This window comes from Leucoraja erinacea, chromosome 33 (genome assembly GCF_028641065.1).
Source record: "Leucoraja erinacea ecotype New England chromosome 33, Leri_hhj_1, whole genome shotgun sequence".
Taxonomy (NCBI): Eukaryota; Metazoa; Chordata; class Chondrichthyes; order Rajiformes; family Rajidae; genus Leucoraja; species Leucoraja erinaceus.
The window spans coordinates 6,048,850-6,073,098 of record NC_073409.1 but is presented as its reverse complement, the minus strand read 5'-3'; the positions used below and the strand labels follow the sequence as shown (position 1 = coordinate 6,073,098).

Here is a 24,249-nt window from a genome sequence, read left to right as displayed (position 1 = left end):
CTGGCTTTACATTTCCTTATCTTCCTTCCATTTGACTCCTTTTCACCTCTACCATTAGTCACTCACTCCATCCATCTGCCAATCAACCCCCCTCACCTGTATCCACCTATCATCTCCCCTCTCTTTTCCAGCTTTATCCCCCCCTAGCCCATCAGTCAGAAGAAGGGTCCCAACCTGAAACATCGTGCGTCCATTGCCTCCACAGATGCTGCCTGACCTGCTGAGTTTCTCCAACGCTTTATATTTCGCTCATAAATGAGTTGTCTGTTACTTTTGTGCCGTTTTCTTCAGGGAATTAATCGCTTTTCTAGAGATGGAGGTACATTAAATGTTCCTATTTCTTTTGCAAATGGTTCTTTAATAAATGTAGCAGGTGTAAATCTCTCCGCTCTATCTCCCCTTTCACCTACTCTAATTTTACTGCACTTACAATGAGAAGGATTGTTTCTGGGACACGGCAAGTCTCTTTCCTCATCAGCAGAACATTAATACAAGTTGGAGAGATGTAACTACAGCTCATGGTGAAATGTGCTGAACTGTCTCTCCATATTAATTATGCTGGGGAAAAATCACCTTGATCTAATGCAAGTTTTATAGATCCACACGTGAAGGGGTAACATTGCAACTGTTTCCTGGTAGCTTTGCTTGTCTATATCAAAGAGTGCAATTAATATCGCTGCACATTAAAGAATTTTGCACAATCGGTTTCTTGGTTTTATTTCCTGAGGATAGCTATTATACCACAGACCATACGACATTAGACCATTGGGCAGCGCAGTGATGCAGTGGTGCAATTGCAGCCTAATGCCCCTGTCCCACTTCGGAAACTGGAACGGAAACCTCTGGAGACTTTGTGCCCCACCCAAGGTTTCCATGCGGTTCCCGGAGGTTGCAGGTGGTTGCCGGAGGTTGGAGGTAGTGGAAGCAGGTAGGGAGACTGACAAAAACCTCCGGGAACCGCACAGAAATCTTGGGTGGGGCGCAAAGTCTCCAGAGGTTTCCCTTCAGGTTTTCTAAGACTGAGTCTGCGCCGACCAGCGATCCCTGCACACTAACACTATCCTACACACACCAGGGACAATTTCCAAATGTTCCGAAGCCAATTAGCCTACAAACCTGTACATTTTTGGAGTGTGGGAGGGAACCGGAGCTCCCGGAGAAAACCCACGCACACACCCGTAGTCAGGATCGAACCTGGGTCTCCGGGTCTGTAAGGCAACAACTCCATGCCGCCTGCGTTGAGTAAACAAATAAACTAATTTGAGCTCAGCAGTAAATGTTTACCGAACATTGAAGCATTTAAGCAAAGCTATAAAATTGGAGGTTTCGTTGTCGTGGCAACACAACCCACTCTGCTGAGTCATCGGCTATTCCTGTCCACAGTGGAGATATCTGGTTCTCTAATGACATCTTGGCAACCGTGCACACTGATTAATGTGCTGGCTTTACATTGCATTATTTAGAAATGTAACGTATTCCTGATGTACTGAGATTGCAAGAATTCTGGCCCCATCAGAACTCTAGCAGAGAAACAGCTTCACTTCTCCTTGCTCTGAGATCCCAAAGGATATTCAGTATTGTATGATTTTTCTTCTCTCCCAATTTAATGTTTTTTTTAATACAAGGTTAGAGGTCGCACTTCCCTCATGTTTTCTAGGCACTTTGACCTATAAACCAAAGGGCGGAACGATGCCGCAGCAGTAGATTTGTGGCCGCATGCCCCTGTCCCACTTAGGAAACCTGAACGGAAACCTCTGGAGACTTTGCGCCCCACCCAAGGTCTCCGTGCGGTTCCCGGAGGTTTTTGTCAGTCTCCCTACCTGCTTCCACTACCTGCAACCTCCGGCAACAACCTGCAACCTCCGGGAACCGCACGGAAACCTTGAGTGGGGCGAAAAGTCTCCAGAGGTTTCCGTTCAGGTTTCCTAAGTGGGACAGGGGCATTACAGTGCTTATAGATCCAGGTTAACATTAACACTGCAATACAATATTCTACACTCTGATATTTTTCTCCTTGCCCTACTTGTGAAAGGCTTGACTGTACATTTGTACAGTATGATTTGATTTGACTGGATAACACTCAAACAAAAGCTTTTCACTGTATCACTGTTCATGTGACAATGGTAAACCAAACCCACACTTAAATTAATCTCCAATGCTCAGAGTCCCAATCACTACCCGCCACGGTTGGGGCTGGTCGCAGGTGCCTTTGCTAAGCCCCCAACATCCAGGCTTCTCTGCTCTTCCCAAAGGTTAAAAAAGACACAAAGTGCTGGAGTAACATGTGGGGAACCTGTGTATGTAATGGGTAGACAAAAGTGCTGGAGAAACTCAGCGGGTGCAGCAGCATCTATGGAGCGAAGGAAATAGGCAACGTTTCGGGTCGAAACGTTGCCTATTTCCTTCGCTCCATAGATGCTGCTGCACCCGCTGAGATCCTCCAGCACTTTTGTCTACCTTCGATTTTCCAGCATCTGCACAGTTCCTTCTTAAACACATGTGTACGTAATGTTCCGGGTTAGGAATTCTGAAGGATCCCAACCTGAAACGTCACCCATCCATGTCCCCCAGAGATGCAGCCTGACCTGCCCAGTGACTCCAGCACTTGTTTTTTTTTGTAAGCCAGATCTGCAGTTCCTTGTGTCCACCTATTGCTTGCCAGGCTTTGCTTTGCCTTGCCCCTGCCTCTCCTTTGCAGTTTTCTCACCCCTCCTCTATCTGTCTGAAGAAGGGTCCCAACCCAAAACATTGTCTGCCCATTCCCTCCACAGATGCTGCCAGACCAGCTGAGTTCCTCCAATACTTTGTGTTGCTGAAGATCACGAGAGGAATACTGTAGATGAGGTAAAAGAACAGAGTAGGGAATCAACAATCAGAGGACAAAGGTTTACAGTGAGGGCAGGAAAGATTTAATAGGAATTAGAGGGGCAACTGTTTTACACAAAGGATGGTAGGTACATGGAATGGGCTGCCGGAGGGGGTAGTTGAGGCAGGTACTTTCAAAACGTTTAAAAAATATTTAGACAGGTACATTGATAGGAAAGGTTTAGAGTGTACACAAAAAAGCTGAAGAAACTCAGCGGGTGCAGCAGCATCTATGGAGCGAAGGAAATAGGCAACGTTTCGGGCCGAAACCCTTCCATGTACCTCAACAAGGTTTAAACAAGGTTTAGAGTGTTATGGACAAACACAGGCAGGTGGGTCTAGTGTAGATGGGGCAAGTTTGGCTGTATGACTAGACTGTATGACTCTATGCCTCCAGCATAGACGATGCAGTTGTGTATGTACATGCCAAAAACAAACATCAAGCTGCAAAAGACCTATCAGCTGCTATGATTAATGTGTCAAACTGGTTGCAGTTTTCTGATCTACATCTTAATATGTCAAAGACTGTCTGTATGTTTGGGCACTTTGGGCAGTCAGTATTTTCATATCGAGCGTCGCAGACCTGGAACACGATACCATGCGTCATACGGGATCTGCCAACCCTTACCTCATTTACCAAACATCTAAAAACATGGTTACTGCAAAATCAAAACTGCAATCAAAACCTACCTTAACATTATCCAATGGTACTCTTTTATTGTTACTTTTTTACTTTATTGTTTGTTTTGTTTTTGACTTCTGTTTTGTCTCTTCTCTTATTGATTGTGTTGTGATGTGTTTACCTTGTTTACCAGAGGGACTAAAGATGGAAATTAGCTACTGGCTACAATCTTGCGTATTACATGTAAATGTTTATTAATATGCGCTGTCCTCTAAATAAATAAATTACAAATTACAAATCTGCAGCCTCTTGTCTCTCTGGCAGACTGATCTGGCTTAAGGCTCCTTATCTGCGGGTGAAATTGCCAGTAACCGATGTTCTTAGATATTACGGGAGAAAAAAATAATTTAGTAATATAAATTTATTAACTCCACTTCAAGCCGAAGATTTCTTTCAAAAAAGTAATGAATATCGTCTCCTCACCATCTAATAAAGCCATCTCCTGCACCAGGCTGCCCCCTGGAGGAGGCTTCATTTGATGCATTGCATCTTCATGTAACTTGTCTTTGCCTATCTATGTGGGACATTGTACTTATTAGTGCTTTTACTTATGTAGACAAAGATATGTTGTTCCTTGCTGTTAGTGGCTGTAGTGGATCATCTTTCTAATAAGCTGCTTAAGCTGTTTAAGGGCCTGACCACCAACTTTACAGAAGCATAATTAGTTTAGTTTAGTTTCTTTTAGAGATACAGCATGGAAACAGGCCAGGTGAAGACTAGGTGGGCCAAACGACCAGTTTCCACGCTGTATCTCTAAAGTAAACTAAACTCTCATCTTTCAAGAGATAGTTAGATTTAACTCTTAGGGCTAAAGGAATCAAGGGATATAGGGAGAAAGCAGGAACGGGGCACTGATTTTGGATGATCAGCCATGATCATATTGAATGGCGGTGCTGGCTCGAATGGCTGAATGGCCTACTCCTGCACCTATTGTCTATGTTTTTATGTTTCCATGGAGAGTCACTGGTTACAGTACTTTGGTTCTGCACTATTTTGATTATCTGGTATAGCTGCTATTAATTTATTATATTACTGAATATTATATATTTATCTGTGTATTATTGTGTTAATGGGCCTGCAAACTGCAGCAAGTATGAATTCCATTTTTCTGTTAATGCGCAGCCTGCAGAACCAGTGTCTTAAGGGCCTGTCCCACTCGGCGACTGCAGGCATCATTGACTGACGTGTCAGGTCACCAAAAAATTCATGGCGTGGCGTGGCGTGACGACGTATTGCCGCGCGGTGTTTCCTCAAGTGGCGCAACATTTTTGTTTGTCGCCGCTGGATTTTGAAATGTTCAAAATCTTTCGGCAACCCTGATACATCAGTCAATGACGCCGACAGTTGCCGAAAAAAATCGCCAAGTGGGACAGCCCTTTACAGTGTCAGGGACCCAGGTCTTATCCTGACCTGGGGTGCTGTCTCTGCTGAGTTTGCATGTTCTCCATGTGACTGCATTTGTTTCCTCCCACATCCCAATCTCCCCAGTACCGTTCATGTTTTAGTAAACGCTCCGAAAAATTCCCCCTCAGACTCTCCTGCCCCAAGGAAGACAAACCAGCCTCTCCGCATAACTGGAATTCTCCATCCCAGCCCACACCCTGGTGAATCTCCTCTCAGCCCTTTCAATGCAACCACGTATGCCCACCAAACTATACACAGTACTCCAGCTGTGGCCTCACCAAACGTTCTCCCATAATGTTCCTTGTTTTTATATTCCCTGCAAGCATCTATATTCTTCTTTCATCATCTTATCTGTCTGTACTTCCTCCGTCAGAGATCATTGGACTTGTACGAGGTCACTCTGATCCTCAGTGCCCCCCAAGAGTCCAGAGAGTCAAGAGTGTTTAATTGTCGTATGTACCGGTAACGGAGGAATTGTCGGCACCTTTGTGGCGAGCCCTTTGTGTACTTTTTATGTAGCAACAAAGGGTCTCACTGCACCTAGTTACGTGAATGAATGAATAAATAAATCTGAATGAATGAATACATTTTATTAGCCAAGTATGTATACATACAAGGAATTTGCCTTGGTGCTTTGCTCGCAAGTAACAACACAATATACAGTAGACAATTAAAAATAAAACATTATAATTGAAACGTGAAGAATGAAATAAAATACCAGAGAAAAATGAGGCTACTGACTTTTGGCTGTTGAGTAGAGCTACTGCTCGTGGATAAAAGCTGTCTGGCTGCAGCGGCTTTGACAGTCCGGAGTTCGGGAAGCGTTTCAGGAAGAGTTTATGCCCAGGGTGAGAGGGGTCAGAGATGATCTTAACCGTTCGCTTCCTGGCCCTTGCAGTGTATGGGGGGGGGAAGGTTGCAGCCAACAACCTTGTCGGCAGATCGAACGATTCGCTGCAGCCTCCGGATGTCGTGCTTGGTGGCTGAGCCAAACCAGATCATGATGGCGAAGGCGAGGACAGACTCTACGATGGCCGTATAAAACTGGACCATGTGACAATAAAGTATCATCGGAAAGAATCAAACTGCTGGGGGAACTACAACATTTCGTCTGCTGGAGGGACTCAGTGGGTTCTGTGGTGGAAGGGTGACAGAAATTGTCAATGTTTCAAGCCAAGACCCTGCATCGGGACTTGGATGAAGCCAGTTGACTCTTGTTAGGAATGTTGCTATGCTACTAGAGTGAGTTGCAGTTACAGCGTCTCGGGATAATGTTTGGGTTGTAACATTCAGCCCGAGGTCCCACACGACTGATACCATCACAAGTCACTTGTAAACATCTGTAAAATCCCCCCTAGCTGAATTACAAATCCTAAAGAAAGCAGCGAGGGTCAGAAAAAGATGTCTTTTGTATTTCTATTTTGCAAAAAACAAAGAGCAAGCTTTTAAGTCAGAATCAACTGATTTCATGCAGATTAGCTACAAACATATGAGAACCTTGCTTGTTTATTTTCACGTGGGTGGAAAGGTCAGAGAGGAGTTGGTCTGTGTGCGTGTAAAAAGCCCATTATCTGAGAGATCACAGAGGAGATGGGTCAGGAAAACTTGCATCATTAACTCATTAAAATCGGAAGCCCAACACAATTATTTTGGGGCTTCCATTACAGTGCGATGTCTAGAGTAAAAATGAAACCACTGCTTCAAAGGAACTCGCAAATATGCATATTGGCCTTTGGATTGTTTCATTCTGATGTTGCCCAAGATTAAGAGAACCAATTTGTTAACTATAGGAACTCCTGCACTTAATTTCTAAATTACTGAACATTTGACTCTGTGCTATCTGTATAAAACAATTTTCATTATTTTATATCTCCAAATAACTAAAAATAAAAGGGTACAGCATAGACTGATACATTATGCTTCTGCGAGTATCAAATTTATGATTCTGTTTCATTTGACATTCAAACACTCGACTCTTGACTGGACCCCATTTCCCGCGACATTCCCGGTGTTAATCTTAAGTGGAGGTGAAGGTATGGAAGAGAAACTGAACTCAGAGTAACAATAACATCTCCAATTTCCCAAGCTTCATCGATGAAAACTGAAAATCTTGATGGAAGGATAATAGAGGGTTCAAAAACCAGTGGCATTCTTCTTCTTTGGAATTTAGGAGGTTGAGGGGTGACCTCATTCAGGTATACAAGACCATGAGGTACACTAGACTAGAGGGCATAGGCTTCAGGAAGAGATTTAACATAGATGTCAGGGGCAACCTTTTCACTCAGAGGGAAGTCAGCATATGTGTATGAAGAAACTGCAGATGCTGGTTTAAACCATAGACACAAAATGCTGGAGTAACTCAGCGGGACAGGCAGCATCTCTGGAGAGAAGGAATGGGTGAAGGAGACTTAAGAAGGGTCTCAACCCGAAACGTCACCCATTCCTCTCTCCAGAGATGTTGCCTGTCCCGCTGCATTGCTCCAGCATTTTATGTCTATCTGAAGTCAGTATATGACAGATATGGATAGGAAGGGCTTCGAGGAATATGGGCCAAATGGGTACACTTGGTTGGCATTGATAAGGTGGGCTGAGAGGCCCGTTTCTGTGCTGTACCGCTCTATGACTATGCGTGCAGACAAAGCCTCTGCCTGGCAAGGACCAGTAGACAAGAAGTAAATAGTTCATGATGTGACCCAAGGGAGAGATGGGAAACAATTTCACTTCTCCTGGAACTCATTTTATAAAAAAAGAAATGTGACGTTAATTCTGGGATCTCTCTGGCATTGAAGCCACATCGAGATCAAATGTCAAGGTTTTAAAAGCTTCATATATTTCTTAGCCACTCAAAATGGCCCTGGATTATCAGCCCAAATGAGTTATCATCAACAAAACCTCATCGATTTGCCATTCCCATTGGATCTGTTCACAGATTTGTTTTCAAATTGAAGACATTTCTGGTAAATTTTATTTTGGGATTCTGCATTTCACAGAACACCAACAGCAAAGCTTCTGAAGCCTCTTGTTTAGTTTAGAGATACAGCGCGGAAACAGGCTCTACAGCCCGCTGGGTCCGCTCCGACCAGCGATCCCCGCACACTAACACTATCCTACACACACACACTAGGGACAATTTACAGCTTTACCAAGCCAATTAACCTACAGACCTGTAAGTCTTTGAAGTGTGGGAGGAAATACTGGAGAAAACCTACGCGGTTTCGAGGAGAACGTACAAACTCCGTACAGACAGCACCGTAGTCAGGATCGAACCCGGGTCTCTGGGGTTGTAAGGCAGCAACTCTACCGCTGCATCACTGTGCCGCCCTCTGGTATTTGCTTTCAATGAAGCGATACATAACTCTGTGGTTCAGACAAGTGCCTTCCAGCATAAGAAATCCTTGCTCGTGAGGAACGGTGGCCATTCAGCCCATTACCACAAGGAATGAAGAGCAATCTAATTCCGCCTGAATTCCCATTGGTGTCTTAAGTTTTATTCTTCCATGAATAAATTGAAATAGACTTTGGGGGTGGAGGGGAAAGGGAAGGTTCAGAACAAATTACAGGGATGTCACAGGGATGTATAGGAAGGAATTGCCAATGCCGGTTTGCAATGAAGATAAGACATTAAATGCTGGAGTAACTCAGCAGGACAAGCAGAATCCGTGGAGAAAAGGAATAAGTGATGTTGCAGGTTAAGACTCTTCTTCAGACTGTCAGAATGTAATTTTAAAAAGGCAGAGAAAGGGGAAAGATTGGTGATTCCAGTGAGTTTAGTTTAGGGCACTGTCTAATGCAAGTTTGAGTCAATGTTTAATTACAATGACAGTGTAATTAAGTTGCTGATATCAAATCGGGCCCAACGTGACCTACTGGTCCTGTGGTGCTTTCTTAAATCTTTAATGGTGGGAGGAGCTGGGGGAGTTTGGAGAGAAGAGATATTAGACACCAAGTGAAAAGTCTTTGTGAAGCGATGCTTGCTCTTCCTGGGGCCTCCAGAACCCCTTTGAAGGATAGCAATTACAGTTCTCTCTACTTGGAGAAAAAGACAAGCTGCGGGAGAGTTGCTGCTTTACAGCACCAGAGACCCGGGTTCGAACCTGACTGCGGGTGCTGCCTGTACGTAGTTTGTACGTTCTCCCTGTGACCACGTGGGTTTTCTCCGGGTGCTCTGGTTTCCTCCCACACTCCAAAGACGTGCAGTTTTGTAGGTTAATTGGCTTTGGTAAAATTGTAAATGGTCCCTAGTGTGTAGGATATTGCTTGCATAACGGGGTGATTGCTGGTCGGCATGGTGGGCCAAAGGGCCTGTTTACGTGCTGTATCTCTAAAGTCTATAAATGTGTCACCAATGTCAGTCACGGACGGATCTGCATCTAGACGACTGTCTGGCTGGTTTTACATCGAATGATTCCTGGTTGTCTATTTAAAATCCTGCCTGAAACTTGATTAAAGGCTTAACTGCTGGCTCTTTATCAATGAGAGTACAATAATCACTCAATATGCTTTCACGTAATAGGTTGATTTAAGAAGCAAACTCATCCAACGAGGCAGGAACGGGGTACTGATGGTGGATGGTCAGCCATGATCACAGTGAATGGCGATACTGGCTAAAAGGGTCGAATGGCCTACTCCTGATTTACACCAAATATAGACACAAAATGCTGGAGTAACTCAGTGAGTCAGATGGCATCTCTGGAGAAAAGGAATAGGTGACATTTCGGGTCGGAACTGAAATGACTGAATCGTCACCTATTCCGTTTCTCCACAGATGCTGCCTGACCCGCTGAGTTACTCCAGCATTTTGTGTCCTCTGACAGGGTTATGACTGACAGGGCTTTGTGTTAAGATATCTGTCCTAAATTGGCATGCCCATCAGTGCCACCACAACAGCAAAAGATGCATAACGGTGGATAATTATTTGTTTGTTTGAGTCATCCATTACATTTACCAAGGAAGGAGGATAATTGCTCCAAGGAATGATAACTTTCTCTGACTGTATTACGAGCCTCCTATCTGATTAGAGTTTGAATAGTTCGCAATTAACTCTTCAACAGTTGAGTAAGATGAATTTGTAACCTTCAACACGCTTGTTCCTTTACCCTTTTCTGGAAAAAGTTAAAAGTGATCACTGGGACACAAGTTCTTGGAGTAAGTTCAGCCTGCGTAACTGGCAATTTGCAGTTACCAGAGCTCAGGGAAAATGATCAATGAAGTAGAGTAGAAAAATACCATACTTGGAGAAGTACAGAACTTGAGTACACAAATCAAACCTGACACTCCAATTCGCACTGTGTGAGTGTAATATATCAAGTAACGACATGCTGAGTTTTAAGACATTGTCCATGTTGTTACCTCATCCCCAGAGAATGTAACTCTGAAACAGAAACAAGTCAGGTCATCTAACATTTGACAAACCATACAAGGAACTGTTGAATGTAGAGTTTCTGATCTGTGTCAGGGGAAAAATAGAATGATATAGGTGAGAAAACTTCCATTTATACAACATGCTGCAAGATATTAGGTGGTAACTTAGTACAGTATTATACTGCATTAAAATGTAAAATTTCAACCTAAGATTCTCAACATGATTGAGATTAGTCAACAATAATTCTGAAAGTTTATAACATTACAGCTGATGACGTGACCAGGTTTAGAGCCACGGCATCTTTCCACAACTTCATCCAATGATTGATCACCTTGAGAGTTTCTTTCATCTACACAAGAAACAGAAATACCGACCTTACGTCACCCAAATGATGGAGGATTCCAACCCATTAGCACTTATCTAAAAGTTTACAGATGCATGATCTGGTTATTCTCCTTGTAAATGTGGAGACATGGTAAATCTCATTTAGAAAAAATACTTCTTGCCATCACTGCTAATAAATATACATTTTTAATTTTGCCCACAATACCTTGTTAAAAGTTGAAAAGAGACGTATTTAAGGAACGACATTGCATTTATTACACTTGATCAAACGGTGGCATGGATTTGCCAACTAAGCAGTAGTTAAAAACGATTACTGCTTACAATAATTCAGCTGAGAGTTTGACACCGTTTCCCCCGATACACATGACAACAATAAACCAATACCAATATCAGCCTGGGTAGCTCAGGCCAAGGCTCCTCCTGGGCAAGTTATTAAAAATGGAGAACTGGCAAGTTGCCAGATTTGAAAGAATAAAAACAAGATCAAATGAAAATAAAGCTGAGCCTGATTAGATTCAGATTCAAACTTCATTGTCATTGTGCAGTGTACAGTACAGAGACAACAAAATGCAGTTAGAATTCCCCAGAAGAGCAAACATAGAATAATGAGCAATAAATATATATATCCACATAGTCGTAGTAGTGCAATTTTTCTGGGGGAAGAAGTGTCCGGGGGGGGGTGGGGACTGGCAATCACCGAGGTAGAGTTAAGGAATGTAACAGCCGCAGGGAAGAAGCTGTTCCTGGACCTGCTGGTCCGGCAACGGAGAGACCTGTAGCGCCTCCCGGATGGTAGGAGGGTAAACAGACTGTGGCTGGGGTGAGAGCAGTCCTTGACGATGCTGGGCACCCTTCGCAGACAACGCTTGCTTTGGACAGAATCAATGGAGGGGAACGAGGAACCGGTAATGCATTGGGCAGTTTTCGCCACCCTCTGCAGTGCTTTCCGATCGGAGACAGAGCAGTTGCCATACCATACTGTGATACAGTTGGTAAGGATGCTCTCGATGGTGGTAAGGATGCACAAGTTATAGAGGTGGAAAAGGCCAAACCTGAGAATTCTCTGGTATTATAAGCATGCAGAATGAAGACCATGCTGATGCCACTCACGGTCATGTATTGTCTATTTACCACCAACATCTTTCAGTATATTACGTTGTGGCTGATTTTTTTCATCAACGTATTTGTATGGTATTGCAGTCTTGAGTTTGTGAAAGCAATTTTTAACTTTCAGTTTAACGCACACACCTGTTCACATGTACTTAGATCAAGGTCACCTTCTGGATTGGAAACAATCCAAAGACATGGAGTCAAGCCAACACCACACACCATAAATAGCATGTTCTCACAGACGGATACTGTAGCTTTTGAGCATTAAACCTTTTACTTGGAACCACATTCTCCTGGACACAGGTGGAGAACATGTTTTGTTTCTACAGCAGCCTTCCACTGCACCTTATCCAAGTAACTAGTTGTACGTCAGAAAGTGTAGAGAAAATGTCACTTAATGACAAGGGTTCCCAACACCAAGCCCAGATCTTTGTGCTCCCTCTCAACTACCTCACCACCAAGAACTGTAGAACACCAATTATTATCTTGTTCTAGATTTGCCAAGCTTGAACCTGGAAATTATTCCTTTACATTATTTACAGGATGCGTGATACTACCATTTGGAAGTGCAATTTAAGAGTCCGCTGCTTGGTCGTAGGACAACTCGGTTAGATATACTCTAACTAACACCTACAAATGTACTGTAGAATATATTCTGACTGGTTAACGTATAGACCGGAACAATTGGGGTTAAATAACAGGAATGCATAATAAGCAAAAAACAAAATGCTGGAAGAACTCAGTGGGTCAGGCAGCATCTGTGGAAGGAATGGATAGACAACATTTCAGGTTGTGACCCTTCTTCAGACTGAAGGAGAAAGAGTGTGGGAGTGGGGCAAAGCCCAGCAGGTGGTAAGTGGGTACAGGTGACGGAGAGTGATTGGCAGATGGGTGGTGTAAGTGGCAAACGTTTGAGGTGACAAGGAGACAAATCGGATCAGGAGAGAAATAAAATGTAACGCTGGGGGGGAAGGGTATGGGCAAAAGGGGTATGGGTGAAAGGGGACAGGGAGAGAGGAAAGAGGGGGATAACAGAAATATTTCTTGGCTGCTTAATCTTTTAAAAAAATAACTTAATTCATTAACATTTCAAGTAGATTTCCAAGACTTTGGAATCCAGACAAATCAAATACAGAAAATGTTGAATTTAATTGCAAAGGGGTGTGCATTTGAAGGGTTAAAACTATCTGGGATTTTGAACAGAGAGTTACAAAATGATCAATTACCTCATTTCACTTGCATAACATTGGTTAAATTTGTCACAATTACCCAACACATCATCGGTGACAGATTAGAGCTATTTCAGTTCCATGGCATGCAAACCCAAACAGTTCTCCAATGTAGCAATAAAACTGCAGGAAAAAGTTTGTCCTTTTTTAGTTTAGAAATACAGCCCGGAAACAGGCCCATCAGCCCACCGAGTCCGCACCAACCAGCGATCCCCGCACACTAACATTATCCGACACACATAAGGGACAATTTCCATTTACACCAAGCCACTTAACCTACAAACCTGTAGGTCTTTGGAATGTGGGAGGAAACCGAAGATCTCGGAGGAAACCCATGCGGGTCACAGGGTGAACGTACAAACTCCGTACAGGCAGCACCTGTAGTCAGGATGGAACACGGGTCTCTGGCGCTGTAAGGCAGCAACTCTACTGCTGTGCCACTGGAATATTGTTTGGGAATAGTTAAGGGCCCAGCATTGATCCGCTCCTAATAGCATGTCCACCTGAGTGTACAACTTCTCTCTCTAAACTTGGTTTGCAGCTGAGTGTTAGCATCTCAGACGATCTGTCCTGGGACCATCCGAGGTGTCACACAAAGAGGGGCACCAGTGCCTGTAATTTCTTTGAAGTTTAAAGATATTCAGCACATCAGCCAATACTCCAACAAACTTCTGCTGATTTAGTGTAGAAAGTATGCCGACTGGTTGTGTCATGGCCTGCTGGGACAATTTCATTGCACAGGAATGCAAGAGGCTGCAGAGAGATGGACTCAGCTTGGTCCATCACGGGCATAGCTCTGCCCACCATCAAAAGCATCGACATGAGGTGCTGTCTCAAGGTGGTGGCATTTATTCTCAAGGGTCCCCAGCCTTCGGGCCATACCTTCTTCTCGCTGCCACCATCAGGTAGGAGGTACAGAAGCCGGTAGTCTCACACCACCAGCTACAGGAACACCTAGCATCCTACAACTATCAGATCCTTTGCCAATTGTGGACTTTTCCTTCTAATTGTGTTTGGCACTAATGCCTTGTTTTTTTTTGCAGTCATTTTTTACTATCTCGCACAATGTGTAGTTTACCTTTATTTTATATTTGTGCTACTCTACAGGTGCATGTGATGCTGCTGCAAGCACGATTCTCATTGTACCTGTACCTCAGCGTAAAACACTTCAGCATCCAACAATAACTTAACTTGACGTAGTTAACTAATTCTCTTTCCCATTAAAGGTACACAAAAATGCTAGAGAAACGCAGCTGGTGCAGCAGCATCTATGGAGCAAGGAAATAGGCAACGTTTCGGGCTGAAACCCTTCTTCAAACCCTTCTTAAACTCTTTCCCATTAATGCTGCTCCCCAAAATCAATTTTTTTGTGCGCCATATCAAAAACCTATGATTTTGAACGATAATTAAATGAGAAACAAACACGAGGTTAAGTATTAAAAACTTTATTATTCCCCCTCAGTTTTTTCGTAGAATGCTGTTCATGTTAAATACACACAGCACTTTTGTTACATGAACTTCCCTCATTTAACAGATCATTTCAGATATGCATTTTACTTTGATTGTAACCAATTATTAATCATTAAACACCTACATCACCTGCAAGGACATTTTGCCAGTTGAGAAATAAGGGTATGTGATACAATTACATCACACCATCCATATTTAGTCGGTGAACAATTATTACCACAAGTCACATTCTCATTCATGATCAGACAAAATCTTTTGTAAGATTATGCTTAAATTTTAAACAGTTGAGCAGTTAACAACTTTCTTTATAAAATCCCACTATATGAATGAATGTTTGAAAGAACCACCACATTAATGCAATGCATTGGCTGACAGGGAAACCATTATACATGGACCTACAAACAATGACATAGCTATTCATTGTGTTATCATAACATAGCTTAACCACACAAACACCAAGGGATAGCTAGCACGTTGTCACACAGCATTCACAAGTCGATCCTTTGAGCAACCCATCACAAAATGTGGCCATGTGCATGGATTTTCTAGCATTCAGAATATTTCCTGTTATATTAGTCATGCTGCCACAGGGTTTTTATATATATATACACACAGTAGACAAACCTTAAAATAATGTCGATAAAAACTGTGAGGGCAAAAACTATTATTTTTACTGCATAGAGCTTTCAGTGCAGCTTGGCATGGATCTTTCTTTTAAACTAACCATTAACACCTGATGTGAGCATTGTTTAGATGTCTTCGAATACTATTAGCTTCATTAGTCCATACAACCCAACTTGCCCACAGGAAATATATGGAGTTTTCAATGCTTAATACATTAGGAGCATAAAACTGAAAAAGTCCAGATTTATTGATCTTTGGTTAAACAGTTATGACTTTTGCCAACTAACAGTCCATTCAGATTATCTACAAGTATTTTATTACTTTGTTTTAACAGTTTCCATTGACGCAAACCATCTTGGTCGTAAAATGCAATTTGCAGCACAGTATCAATGAATGTAAGATTTGTAAGTAACTTTTTTGGCAGCATGTCAGAAGAAATTATTCACGTTAAGACTTTGACTGTCTTTCCCCCATTCAAGTGGAAAAACCAATAGATACCTTCAGTGGTCATGGTTTAACTCCGCACAGTACGGTCAAATCAGCATCCCAGGACAAACTTCTTTACAGCTTTTAATTAATACAAAAATTTAAAAAAAAAAGTATTTTGTCTTTGTTACATTGAAAGCTCAAGTGCAGTACAAAAAATGACACTTAACTGCACAAGATACTACAATTTTAGCATGATTTTAATTACAGTTTATAAAAGATTAAAAAATACTTGATGTTGGGCACAGTGCAAATTTCAAGTCAAACATTTTTCCTGTCCTGGATATTTTACTCTGATATATTTTTGCATAACAAGATAGTTTGGTGCTATGAGGTTCCATGAAAAAAAGTGAAAGGAAAGTGTGTTTGTGGGTAAAAGATACTGTTACAGTACTACTAGAACAGTGGAGGAGTTAAATTCCAGTCGTTTCCCTTCTACCCAGACAGCAAATATATGAATGCCTTGACCCAGGCTTGGCAACTTGCCCAACACACTGTAGTGGATCTTCCATAGGATGAAATAGAGCACCAGGCAGCCACAGGGTCCAGATTACTCCTAATATCCATCTCTTTCAATTCGTTTTTTGCGAACTGTAGTAAAAACAGAAAGAGTGTAACTGTAGAGGCTTAAAAAGACAGTCGCAAGCACTTAGAACAGGCAGGCACTATTATTATCTTCTATAGGTTTATAACGTGGTCAACACAGTATTGGAACATGCATCCAAACAGCACCCAGTCTCAGATTTTCTAACTGGTCAGAAATATGTCAAGCAGTGAAGTTAAGTTTAAGTAAAAAAACAAACAAAATCAGTTAGTGCAATGTCAGAAAACTGGTGATTAGTTTAGTAATTCCAGTTTCATGCTCACACTTAATACCATTGAAACTTTGTGGTTGGACAGCTGGAAAGGTGCGTGAAGAATAACTAACTCATTCCAGAAGAAGAATCAAGATGGCAGCAACTAGCAGAAACAAAAATAATTCAGAATGTAAAAGTGTATCCTTGTAGACTGATTTCAAGAGGAGGTATATCAGCAATACAAACCTTTGGTTCACACAAAATGTCTTTTGGGTAATTGCGTTGTTAATGGGAAATAAATTGAAATCTAAAATTACAGTTTCATAGGTACGTTGTAGCAGCAAAGATCCCTCAAGGTTTCCCATTCAAACAAACAGCACGAATGCTACCACAGGGTTTCTAAAGAGTACTTTTCCTATATCCTTACTGAAAGAAAACTTGCATGGTGAATCATAGAAAAGTACAGCACAAGAACCGGCCCTTCAACACACAATGCCAATGCAAAAAATTATACCAAGATCAACTCTTATCTTTGTGTAAGAAAGAACTGCAGATGCTGGTTAAAATCGAAGGTAGACACAAAATGCTGGAGTAACTCAGCGGGTGAAGCAGCATCTCCTCAGGAGATGCTGCCTCACCCGCTGAGTTACTCCAGCATTTTGTGTCCATCTTCAACTCTTATCTACCTGCACATAACCAATATCCCTCCATTCCCTGAATATCCATGTGCCTATCCAAAAGTCTCTTATACGTCATGATTGTAGCTGCCTCCACCACCACCTCCAACAGATGTGCATGGCAAGTTCTTTCCACAGAGGATGGTGAGTGCCTGGCCCAAACAACTGTGCGATGGGAATGGATTGTGGCAAAAGCATTTGATCATCAGGATTCAATTCAGCTAATCCAAGCTGCTATTGAACCAAAATACTTCCTGATGCCAGGTTTCATATTGTTTCGTGATTCTGAATGCTGAGCTTAAATACAGAATACATAGGTCAGTATGAGTTAAACTACTCAAACCAATTCCTAGGTGTCAATGTCTTCTGGAGTCATGAACTTGGGAGAGGAATGGCTTGACTGACTGCCTTGTGAACACAAATTATATTCTCTTCCTGAAAGGCCTGAATGTACACCACAGCCAAGACCAAGAGGGCAGCCACGGTGGCACTGTGGTAGAGTTGCTGCCTTACAGTGCCAGAGACCCGGGTTTGATCCCGACTACGGGCGCTGTCTGTACAGAGCTTGTACTTTCTCCCCATTACCTGCGCGGGTTTGCTCCGAGATCTTCGGTTTCCTCCCACACTCCAAAGACGTACAGGTATGTAGGTTAATTGGCTTGGTGTATGTGAAAATTGTCCCTAGTGTGTGTGTGTGTAGGATAATGTGCGGGGATCGCTGGCCAGTGTGGGCTTGGTGAGCCGAAGGGCCTGCTTCCGCGCTGTATCTCTCCAAAACTCTAAGATATACAGAAGTAAAATTTAAGTTTAGTATTTCACATTGAAAAAAAACCCCATCTCATCAGAGGTCCTGAATGAGCCAAAGAGTATTTCTGGCAATTTGCATTCATTGCAGATTTCCAGCATTTGCAGCACTTAGCTTTTATTATCCATGATGAATGATCACTTAGGCAAGGATCCAGAGGATTCCCAGTTCTGAAGATGGGCTCTGAACCCATAATATTAACTGTTTCTTTCCAATGATACTGCCTGACCTGCTCAATGTTTCCAGCATTTTACGCTCTTAAACCAAACGTAGTTATGTTCCAAAGTGCACCATTATGGAATAAACATTGGTGGTTTTGTTTCCCAGAGTCGCCGCATCCCTAAGCTGCAAGGCACAGAAACAGGTCCTTCAGCCCAACCTGTTGGCATACTGGGATAGTTACATTTTCCTGCATTTGGCCAATAGCCCTCATAAGCCCTTCCTGTCTATACAGCTGCCCAAATATCTGGCGTGAATGTTCTATGTTATGGCGGACGGTGACGAGATCTTACTTACGTAAATCGTTGTTTTTAGTTATGGCTGCAGCTGCCCGTGCCCGTGGACCTTGCTGCATAAACTGATACCCAAACTTCAAGATTGAGATGTTTGTTTCCAACATTTGTGCTATTTCCATTTCAACCGTTGCACCTAGCTGCTGGCGCTGGAAGCAGAAACATTTTATTTTAAAAATAAACCAAATTTGTAATTAAAATAAATACAAAATAAACTAAACATTCTTCATGTGCCTCTAGTTTAGTTTAGAGATACAGTACGCAAACCGTGTCCACGCCAACCATTAAACACCTGTTCACGCGAGTTCTACATTATCCCACTTCCTCGTATACTCCCAACACATCAAGGAAAATTTCCAGAGACCAGAGACCTACAAACCCGCACGTCTTTTGGACGTGAGAGAAAAATTGAGCACCTGGATGAAACCCACGCGGTTACAGGGAGAACATGCAAACTCCACACAGACAGCACTTGAGGTTCGGATCGAACACGGGTATCTGCCGCTGCTCTGCCAGCTGCGCCACTGTGCTGCTCTACATTCAGTATTGCTAGTGTTATACCCCGTTGTGTTATCACCTCCTTTACACACAGCACTACTGCCACTCATATGGCCCCCTGGGGTGGTCTCCCTTCCCTTGTTTGAGGGGTGCTCCAACCTCACTCAGTCCAGAGACAGACATCACGCTGCGCTGGGGGACCAACGAATTTCAGACAGACCAAAGAGTGTCATCGAATTGATGGTCTTCCTGCAGCACTTGATGTCCATCTTGGAATGTGTCCCCAGAACAGCCCGCAGATGAGAGTAGTGTATTACGCAGCTGTTCACAATGAACCGTAACAAGGAAATCTTTACATCTTTCTCCAGACCCTTAGCAAATCCACAATCTGCAAAGAGATGGGCAACAGTCTCCTCTCCATAATGGAGTGTCCCACCAAACTCCCATTGGACAGAAAGGATGACAAAAGGTGGTAATTCTGTATTTCCCTCTAGAAAGTGACAATATGCAGTTTCAATTTACATTTTCAGTGAGAGGGAGTAGAAAATGTCTTGAGATTATGTATAAAGCAGTTTGGTTTAGTAACTGAATATTACTGTTAACACTTAAAATATCAAATTTACAAATTAGCAGCTATTTTCATAAATTGAATTTTTAATGACATAAAACGCTCAAATGAGTAAACTTATTCAGCTTGCATTAAAAAAAAATAGATCAATGTATTTTCCATATATCTTGACAAATCATACAGAGATACCATAACAAGTTGGAGTGAAAAAGTTGATGCAACGTTTATTTCTTGGTAGAAAGCATGAACATTTTTTTTTAAGATTGAAAATTTACATAACAAGATGCACAACAAATTGGTTCACAATTGATGCAGACATTTTTGGCTATTTCAGTTAAGGTCCAAAGTATCATAAAACATTTCAGTGTTTTATCAGTATACCATAGATCATGATTTGTTAAAAAGCTTACCTGATTATCAATTTTCAGCTCCATTAAGGTATCATTTTCTTTCAGTGCATCTATGATCGACTGCATGCCAACACCAGTGACGAAGTTTGACTCAATATTTAAACTTCTAAGTGCTGTATTTACTCGCAGCATATCTGCTAAACCCTTTGAAAAGTTTGATAAATGTTAGCAGATGCAGTCTCAATAACAAAGCTTCTAACGTGCACTAAGAAACTCAGGTCCATTTGCATCCCGCAGCTTGGCATTCTCTCATTTGGTTAACTTACCTGACAAATGGAATATAAGATGGGAAAATGAAATTTCAGTTTCCCATATCATATTCCATTTGTCAGAACTCGGCTCACTCACTTAACCCCTGTCTCCATGTTGCCGGCACCCGTCATAGTCGCAGCAGGTCGCCGAACATTTTCAAAATGTTGGAAATCCAGTGGCGACCAGAAAAAGGAACGACTCTTTGGGCGACTACTCACGACCATACAGGCGTCTTTTTCTGGATTTTCAACATCCTGAAATTTATCGCCGACCTGCTGTGACTATGACGGGTGCCGGTAGGCGCCGAAAAAAATCACGTAAGTGGGACAGGCCCTTTATAGATCCCTTTTTACTGCAATATTGTGAATCCCGCTCAATTTCAATTTTTTCCTATTCTTCCACTCGACTTACTCCAACACTCAGCTGAATATTTGGATTAAACTTTCAGTCTCAATTAATAATTCACAGACTGAGGGAAAATCAATACTACACTTTGTTTTCTCAGAACAAAATGTGTTTAAAAACAAATTAACCCCATTGCTGAGGATTTAGTGTCAAACATCATCCAACTCAACAAATCATTAAAATAAACATAGTGCATACTATGTATTTCGTTGTCTCTGTACTGTACACTGACAATGACAATTAAAATTGAATCTGAATCATACAGTACAGGCTGCCTAAGATTTGACTGGTAATGTTGCTAAAAGGCAAGGAAGCATCGATGGCAGAGTGATCCATGCACTGCTTCCGAGTTTTCATATTCCTTCACTAGATCATAATATCAAGTTAATTCACCACAAACTAATCGAGAATATTTCTCACAAATACACAATAAATAAAATAAAACTTACGACGGCAATGGGATCATTGCTCCGGGTCGCTGCCAAGCTAAATTTCTTCAGATGGGAATTCTTTTTCAAAGCTTCCGCAAAATCTTTTAACGTTGGAATTGGAATATTCTGAGGACAAATTCAAATTATTGAGTTCTTTCTCTGCTGTTAGTCCTCATTAGTTTCAACCAGTTTATTCGTGGACCAACGCAACCGTTTTCAAACATTGTAGCCATATTTACAAAACCTGACTATCTAGAAAATCTGCTTTTTAGATTTTGTTCGAATGGTAGTTTTTAGTTTTAGAGATACAGTGCGGAAACAGGCCTTTTGGCCCTCCGAATCCACACCAACCAGCGATTCCCACACATAGCACTACCCTACACACTCTTGGGCCAATTTAAATTTATACCAAGCTAATGAACCTACAAACCAGTACATAGTTGGAGCAAAACGAAGATCTCAAAGAAAACCCACGTGGTCACTGGGAGAACGTACAAACTCTGTACAGATAACAACCGTAGTCGAGATCTATTTATTGACTGCATATTACTCATGCCTTTTACAGGTGTCCAACTTGGCTCATATTAAATACTTAAGAAGGAACTGCAGATGCTGGAAAATCGAAGGTAGACAAAAATGCTGGAGAAACTCAGCCGGTGAGGCAGCATCTATGGAGCGAAGGAAATAGGCAACGTTTCGGGTCTAGACCCTTCTTCAGACTGCATTTTTGTCGACCTCATATTAAATACTGGTTTGCATAAGAGAGAAAGGAGCATCTTTTTCAAGTAATTACTTGGGTATCATCCACTTGAAAAAGATGGTCCTTTCTCTCTTACACAAACCAGTATTTAATATGAGCTAAGTTGGACATCTGTAAAAGGCATGAAAGGAGGAGAGCTTGTCAAGGAACAAGAGTCTGGCTGAAATCATCGGAACCAGTTTGACCAACTCAACCATGGCAAAGACTTGATGCCAAACTACAGTGAACTATCTGCTAAAATCTCAGACCTGCTGCATTCAAGTTTAAATAGGTAATCATTAAACTGAAAAACAAGGGGTCTCTACAGCAAACAACCTCTGCTAAATACATCAGGGCTGAGGAGTACTTCTGGTGCTGAGTAACAGGCTGCTATAAGTCTAATGCTAAATCTAAGTCTAGCATGATTAGTAAAGTTAATAAATGAAACCATCATTGTGCCAAAAGGTTATTAAAGTAGCTTTTCAGCTTTTATTGCAATAAGCCAGGATATCTTGGATATTGGTTTATTGTTGCCAAGTGTACTATCATAGTTTTGTGCTATTGAGGCAAATCCTATCATACACCAGTGTACCAGGCAGTGCAAATGAGAACAGCAGAGTGCAGAATATAGTGTTACAGCTACGGAGAAAGTGCAGATAAAAAAGTGCAAGGGTCATAGGTAGATTGGAAGATCTAAAATACTTCCTCAAGTCAATGCCTGCTAAATGAAAGTGCCATTTTTCAAAAATATTGATACCATGGCATTGAACAACAGGACTCCTACCTTTATGTTATTAAGATTAACTTCCACAAGCCCAGGATCATTGGCTTTTATTCGTTGTAAACTTTCTTCTACATTTGTTGGGTTGGGCGGTTCATCCATCACTGGTTTCACCTTCTCACCTTTGACAACATCTGGAAGGTACCATTCAAAGCAGGTCAGAGGCACGCTTCACTACAAAACATAGTATTGTAGCAACATTTGCTGCACCACTCAATGAGAAAGCACGTTATGAGGAGGGACATGAAACTTCAGATGAAGACAAATTGATCAAGTAAAAACCGACTGGTGAATTAAATCCACCCTGGGAGGAACAACAGAAAAACAGAATATCGTTTAATTTGAGACATTTTAGAATGCTGTTGGAAAGAGATTGAAATACACATTTTACAGGTACAACAAGTAATACACAAGGCAAATGTTGGCCTTTATTGTTGGGAAGATCGAGTAGATCAATTTGGAAGACTTACTTAAAAGTTTACAGGTCTTTGGCAAGACTACATCTCCTTAGTTAGAGGGAGAAGTTCAGAGAAGGCTCTTGGATGCAAGCAGAGAACAACTGATCCCGTAGTGCCTATACATATTGGAAGTTTAGAAGAACGACACATGACAGTGTTGACAAGGTAGGTGGGAGAGAATGGGGGAGTCCAGAACAGCAGGGAGTACATGGTTCAGAATAAGGGGTTGACAATTTCAAAATGAGATGAGGAATTTCTTCAGAAGATCATAAATCTATAGAATTCTCTCCCTCAAAGAGCTGATTTGAGGCTGTCGCTAAATGTGTTCAAGGTTGCAGTTTCGATCGGGCCGAAGTCACCGGTAATGGAAGGGAAGCAGGTGGGAAAGTAGAGTTGAGGCCAAGATCAGAGCAGCTATGACCTGTAAGGAACGGCAAAACAAAAAAACACCAAACGCTGATGCAAGAGACTGTTTTGTTCAAGATTCCAGCATCCGCAAAGTGTTGGAGGAATTTTGGAGGCAAGGCAGTTGCGGACAGAAATGGATAGGTTGAGGTAGGACTATGTCTGAAGGAGGATCCCGACCCAAAATATTGTCAGTCCATTTCCCTCGTCAGATGCTGCCTAACCTGCTGAATTCTTCCAGCAGCTTTTGTATTGCTCAAGCTCCAAAGGAATGTATAGACAAATCCTGCTCTTATGTTAGTTTACACAACATACTATTTTGTCTAGAATACCATGAAATCAGTAATATTCTTTCAGCATGAAGGCCACAGTTAATTTTCAAGCAGATATATAACAAGTTAAATTCTCCAACTTACTGTTCAACCTCCCTTTGATTCCACCAATTGAATCACAGTAATGAGTGTTGCTCAAAGTGTGCATTCCAAGAATGGCTGGAATTAAGAAAGATCAAATTAATAAAATCTTAACGACAGGTTTGATAACCTTTCAACAATGTCTGCTGCAATTGAGGCAGTTCTAAACAACGCTACAAAATAAATGTAACAAACTAGGAAGGCTGTAACTGATTCATTCAATTACTGTCAGTGTTTTTCCCTTGAATGACACACACACGAGGCACACCACCGAAGGATGGAATGGATAACTTACCTTAATTGAAATTAGATCAACCATGTTTTCAAACATTTTATATGCTGCACAAAGTATGGATTTAAAAGTTTAATCTTGAGGTACATCGCTGCTAAATGTAAGTTGCTGTGGTTCCTATAACGTGGCAAATTGCTGGAATTCACCATTTGCCACAAAGTCAGTCACACCGCTAATTATTCTCCAGATGCAAACAATGAATGTAAAGCTAAATGTAGATTTAGAATCA

The 24,249-nt window shown here is 41.8% G+C and overlaps 1 protein-coding gene across 1 annotated transcript in view; it reads right to left on the bottom strand.

Annotated features, from left to right (window-relative positions):
- Positions 1 to 14,426: 14,426 nt before the first annotated feature.
- Positions 14,427 to 24,249, bottom strand: part of tmod2 (tropomodulin 2) — a 50,560-nt gene continuing 40,737 nt past the window's right edge. The window contains exons 5-10 of the mRNA XM_055661106.1: positions 23,732 to 23,806; positions 22,456 to 22,586; positions 20,951 to 21,058; positions 19,845 to 19,988; positions 18,373 to 18,517; positions 14,427 to 16,168 (exon numbers count right to left, since the gene is read on the bottom strand). Coding sequence (XP_055517081.1) covers positions 16,134 to 16,168; positions 18,373 to 18,517; positions 19,845 to 19,988; positions 20,951 to 21,058; positions 22,456 to 22,586; positions 23,732 to 23,806 — 638 coding nt within the window. The 3' untranslated portion in view covers positions 14,427 to 16,133. The remainder of the gene's footprint in view (positions 16,169 to 18,372; positions 18,518 to 19,844; positions 19,989 to 20,950; positions 21,059 to 22,455; positions 22,587 to 23,731; positions 23,807 to 24,249) is intronic.